The sequence below is a fragment of the Charadrius vociferus genome, unplaced genomic scaffold (genome assembly GCF_000708025.1).
Source record: "Charadrius vociferus isolate BGI_N301 unplaced genomic scaffold, ASM70802v2 scaffold15, whole genome shotgun sequence".
NCBI classification, from domain to species: domain Eukaryota; kingdom Metazoa; phylum Chordata; class Aves; order Charadriiformes; family Charadriidae; genus Charadrius; species Charadrius vociferus.
In genome coordinates this window covers 5,382,798-5,388,334 of record NW_009650064.1, presented here as the reverse complement: position 1 = coordinate 5,388,334, position 5,537 = coordinate 5,382,798, and the positions used below count along the sequence as shown (strand labels likewise).

The 5,537-nt window shown below is 42.8% G+C and overlaps 1 protein-coding gene across 1 annotated transcript in view; it reads left to right on the top strand.

The window, feature by feature from the left end:
* Positions 1–5,114: 5,114 nt before the first annotated feature.
* Positions 5,115–5,537, top strand: part of MTDH (metadherin) — a 113,755-nt gene continuing 113,332 nt past the window's right edge. Inside the window, exon 1 of the mRNA XM_009891922.1 lies at positions 5,115–5,228. Coding sequence (XP_009890224.1) covers positions 5,115–5,228 — 114 coding nt within the window. The remainder of the gene's footprint in view (positions 5,229–5,537) is intronic.

The following is a 5,537-nucleotide window of genomic DNA, read 5'->3' as shown; positions in this document are numbered from 1 at the left end:
CTGATGGCAAAGCAGTTAAGAAAATGTTTCTAGAGGCTACAGGATTCCTTTCAACAGGAGAATGGTCCTTTCTTTATAAAAATAAAGAAGGAACTAGAAAAGGCCAAGAAAAAAGAAATAAAATATTTTCTTTCTTGCTAAGCCAATCATATATATATCACACCCCAATATATCTTACATTTTTCAAAGATTTCTGTGCTCCTGGAAAAATGCCTTACAAAAAGTTTCCAAAGTTAGTGTCCTTTCAGGATGTACTGAATTCTTTGTGTTGTAGCTCCCCTTTTGAAGGACAAACTAGCAATGTGTTGAGATGCAAACTCAGTCACCAGGCTCTCATTTCCATATCTGGCAGTGACAATACCTTATTTTCCTCTCCTTGATACACTGATAAATAGTTAAGATAAACAGAATTATATTCTGGAGAGTAATTCCCTGACAAAACCCACAGTGTTTTGGATCGCAAACCACTCCTTACTTAAATCCTTTCCCCCCTTTTAATTTATCTATATCCTCAAGCCCCAAAAATTTAATTAAAATTTCACTGGTCTTCCTGTACCACTAAAGGAGATGTTGGATGCTTAAAGAAACACTGCTCTGACTTACCACATGTAGTGATACTAATGAGAAACAATGAATAAGATATCTATTGAAAATCAAACTCATTTTTTCTCTGTTGCTAATATTAATTAATATCTTTAGATCTAGATACTATAGAAAAAAATAAAGTATATGTTGTATGTGCACCACTAGTAGCAGGATTGTAACTGGAAACCACTCAAGGACAGTCCCAGCCTCCCCCTCTAAAACATGGGCAAACTTTTTGAGCCAGAGGGTCAGACTTGCTGGTGTGTTTCCCTCTGGCCACCTTCTTCTCCTTTTTCCAAGACTGGCACTACAGGTGGGGACAGTTGCATGTGTTGTCACCCTCCTTTCCTTGTTACCCATTTTGGCTATCTCCTTTCCTTCTTTAGCTACCTGTTTCCCCTTCCACCAGCTCTGTCACTGTTTGTAAGGAAAAGCAGACATGTGGAGATGAAGTTTTGACATTTGTTAGGTTGCCTGTGGACATCTGGAGAAGGCAGTGTGTGTGTAGTGTCTTCTTGTGACAGTCCAACAGAACCAAGTTACCACTTTACTATCCTTTGGCCTGCAGCAGGGCAATCTTTATAGACCCACAATGCCCCTATCTTTCCTCTCCCCTTGTTTGTCCCCTGGGTACCAGTAGCGATGTCCAACCCCACTGCAGGTCAGGTGTCTCCCAGAGTCCTGCTTGCCGGGTCAGGCGATGGGAGGAGTAGAGGTGGCCCACAATACATATCTTGCACAAATGTGATGGGGACAGATTTCAGTCTCTGCAGAGCAGGTTCAGTTCAGGCTTACAAGCTGAGATTTGAGTCACCAAAATATCACACTCAAAAACAGTTTGAAATGCTTTTCTTGCTCCCCAGCCCAAGGGCTATGTAGTTGTTCAATGAGTGCCGGGCAGGAGCCACATCTCCATCCACAGCTTTGCAGTTCACTGGGGAATCTACTCCTTTTCAAGGCATGTGTTCCCCAAACCAAACTGCCACTCCCAAACAATGCCTTGGATCATTCTGGCTGCAAAGAAAAACCTTCAGAAAACATAGCAAAGTGTGCCATACTCCACAAGGATGCTAAAACAATAACTTCAAGACTTGGGAACTGTATTGTAAGTGTCATGGGACATTCGGCCAAAACCTTCATTGACGTTGCAATACATATCTTGCTGAAACAGGAAAACACTGTGAGAGGTAAAACTGAATAAAAAAAAAGAAATCCAATGAGTTGTTGTTCTGAGCTCGTTACACATCTTCATAGCTAAGTCATTACAAGCTATGGTTACTATCACTGGCTTTTCTGAAATCAGCAAAACACACACTCCTGCACACACAGCCATGTACAACTTTTTGGGGTTTGCCGTATGCTGCATCTTTTTGCAGCATTGTGAATAGGAAAAAAGAAAAAAAAGCAATGAGTAAAAAACTATTCCCAAGTCATTCCCTGTCATTCATGAGATTATTTGTACACTTTCAACCATGAAAAAAGCTACACCTTGCTCTGCCAGCTCAAAAAATCTAGAGCTGTCAAAGTAATGGAAGATGGGAATTGGCATATAGGACGTTTGATTTCTCACCCCTAAAACACGGTTGCTATTAGTAAATAGGGTAGTCATAAGATTGAAATGCAGGCTTTTGAGATGGCTACTTTCTCACATAGCTTTCTGCCTTTCTGGAGATGGAAGAATAAGCAGACAATCTACATTTGTTAAAAAGAGAAGCATTTATTCTTGTCAGAAAAATCAGAGAAAAGACGACCTGAAGAAATATTAAAGTTGCAAAAAGGTTTGATCAACTGGAAGGAGATAAACTTCAGTCTGATGAGAAGTCTGGAAAAACAAAAGACTCAGTCTAAAAACTAGGAAATTAAGAGTGAAAGGGGAATTCAGGCACAGCTATTTCAATCAAAAAGTAATAAGCATGTGGAATAAATTATTGCTAGGTGAAGCTATTGAAGCAAATAACAGGAATGAATTTAAAAGACAGCTAGACATCTTTATGGAGAGAGCAGAAACTTCACATTTTTCCTACTTATACGCTTTGGGTTAGATCCAGTAAAGGACTTAGTGTCTAAAGAAGGACTTAGGAGGACTTTAACTACTTAAATCCAGAAATACATCCAAAAAATGCCAACTGACTACTGCAGATGCTGGAAACACCTGGGTTGCATAGTGCCTATCATGATGAGACCAGGGCCAGGGGCTCTGTGTCCTCTGGGGCTGCATCAGTCCCAGTAGTACAGTTCTGCCTCCCGCCCTAGCTCAGATTTGAGCCAACGTACCCCAGGGGCTCGATTTTTGAAGCACGCCTAATGCAAGGCAGGGGACCAGGTCCCACACAAAATAGAGCAGCAGCTGCCACTTAACTTTAAAATTATGAGAGAGGTAGTGCTAGTCTGTGCCATCTTTGATATAGTGCTTTGATAATAACATCTTGGGAAGTGGGGGACCCTGATGCTTTCCTGCTGGCTGGGACTGAAATCCGAATGTCCCATGTGCCAGGAAAGGGTGAATCCCCTTTCTTGAAGGAGGCCGATTATGCAGAAGGGCATTTCAGACTCACTAAATCAGAGAAAAAGTGAGAAGTTGCATGAGTACATCCTACTAGATGGGCAGAGAGGGAAAATCCTGAGACCTGGTTGCTCTTTCCCAGGATTCTTGCTGTCCTTTGTATCACACAGTCTTTTTATTGTTACTGAATAGCAGTGATGGTCACAAAATTCTTATTGTTATTCTGGGACACTTCTACCATGGCTGATAAAAGACTTTTATTGGACTTACAGGTATTTGAAAATACTAATTTCATTGTCCGTTGAGCGGCTTGAAGCTGCCAGTGGAGGGCACCATGGGAAGACTGAGGTAGCTGTGGTTCTTCATTGTCTGGAAGATGTGAGTCAACTGGGCAATGTAAGCCTCAGATCATAAATACATGCTGGGCTCTGAGTAACGTTCACAAGAGCCAAAGAGAGGCTGCAGGCTCAATTTCAGAAACTTTTAGGACATTTCAAGCTGTCTGCAAGATGTCCCCTTCCCTCTCCCCTGCTCCCCACCCACCTAAATTACAATCACATGTTATCAGAGTGACTCTGAACCGGCTACAACGAAAAACCATCTTGTTTTTCATTTAGGCTGAGTCACGCACTGCTGAGCTGTTGGGATAGATTTTCCTACGGGTGCCGGGGTTGCAGGCGCTGTGCATCTGAAGCGGAGCTGGAGGCAGATGGAGACAGATGGAGGAAGGACGTGCGGCTCTTCAGGGCTGCTCGGGCAGGACAGGGGAGGCCCAGGGACACCCTCCCGCTGGGCAGCCTCAGCGAGGGAGCACCCCGGTCATGCCAGGTTGGGACTTCCTAAGGACTTTGTGTAGCTCAAATTGCACTGTGTAGTCTCTGCAAACCCACACGCTTACAGTTCAGTGTGCAACTGGAGCTATTTTGCAATGAACCCCAGGCGTTGAGGGCGTAAAACCTCTCTCAGGTTTACACTGATTTACACTCCCCTTGCTTTAATGCTAAAAAAAAATAATCCACTTTGACAAGATTTGCACTGATAAGAAAGTATCCTGTTAAATTTGTACTGATAAGCATACTGCATTGATTTTCTGAATTAACTCGCTGCATGACCCAAACAAAAAGTGCTGCTCAGCGATGTAATTATATCCTGCTTGGGTCTCTATGATAAGACTTTCTTCTTTCCATATAGTTCAGAGGGCAAGTGAACACACTTAATGCTGGGGAAAACGGGGCAGGGGGTAATGTTGGAATAGGGCTGGCATCCGGCTAGGACGATGACTGGGTCGTCATCTGGAAGTAGGCCTGGGGATGGCTTCACTGAAGAAAAAGGTAGAGGCTGTTGAGAAACAAAGCAACTCATCTTGGGAAGCCGGTGGGCAAAGCATTCTTCCCAAATTGCAAAACACAGCAGGCTGCTATTTTTAGAGCACAGAGGGTAGTTATAATTTGGAGGAAAGGTGAGAAATGACTTCTGAAACATCCAACTTTTTTTTTTCCCCTTCAAGAATTTGTTATGCTTCTACATCTGAATTTGTGTTAAAGTACAGCAAGTGATTGCTTGTATGAAGGTCATGGGTTAAGCAGGGAACACAGAGGCAAAAATCTGCCCATATCTAATCCTGGCTCTGAGACTGATTCAAGTTTTGACCTTGAGCACATCACTTAACCTCAAAGGAATAACTTGAGGATTCATTAGCTGGTCCTTGCAGAGTTCTTTGAAGATGAAAAAGGCTTTATAAGTGGCAAATATTATTATGTGCTCTGGGACCTGGAAATTTTCTATGTTTGTATATATAATCATTTTTACAGAGGATTTGCTACATAAAAGAAACCGTAAATTTTGCTGGAAATTGCTGGAGTGCAGATAAGAACTGCCTTTTCCAACTGAGAGGATTTTTCATTGAAATCTTTCTCTCCCTTTCCGTAAAGCCTTTACAACATGAACCAGGGACGACCGTTGCGCTCAGCTGCTTGTCTGTGGGCTTGTTTTGAAGGGAGCAGTTGCATTGCTTATTCATTGGTCGATGAGTGCAAGGGTGAGGGAGAAGATTTACGGAGAAGATGCTCCCAAGCTCGATGGCGTAGCAGCCCGTGGCATGGGCTTGTCTCTAGCTGGGAGGCTAGACAGGCTGTGTGAGGTATGTTCCACAGAGACCCTGAGCAAGAGGAATGCCTATTGGCAAACACCAAAGCTTCTGCACCCTGTTTACAGCAGAAATAAAGCAAGCAAGAACATGGAAGTGCTGACTGTAAAGAGGTGGTTGGCTCCAAAGGCTTCAAAGGAAGATTATGCGTTAACATCATATTAGGATTTCTCCTTTGAGGTCAGCTTTCAAAGAGGAAGGCAGCTGCGCAGAGCTGTTCCATGCTGTATATTATGAGATAGATTTTGATACATTTATCAACAGGATTAGGTGGCACGATGTCTTCAGCAAAATGAGATCGAA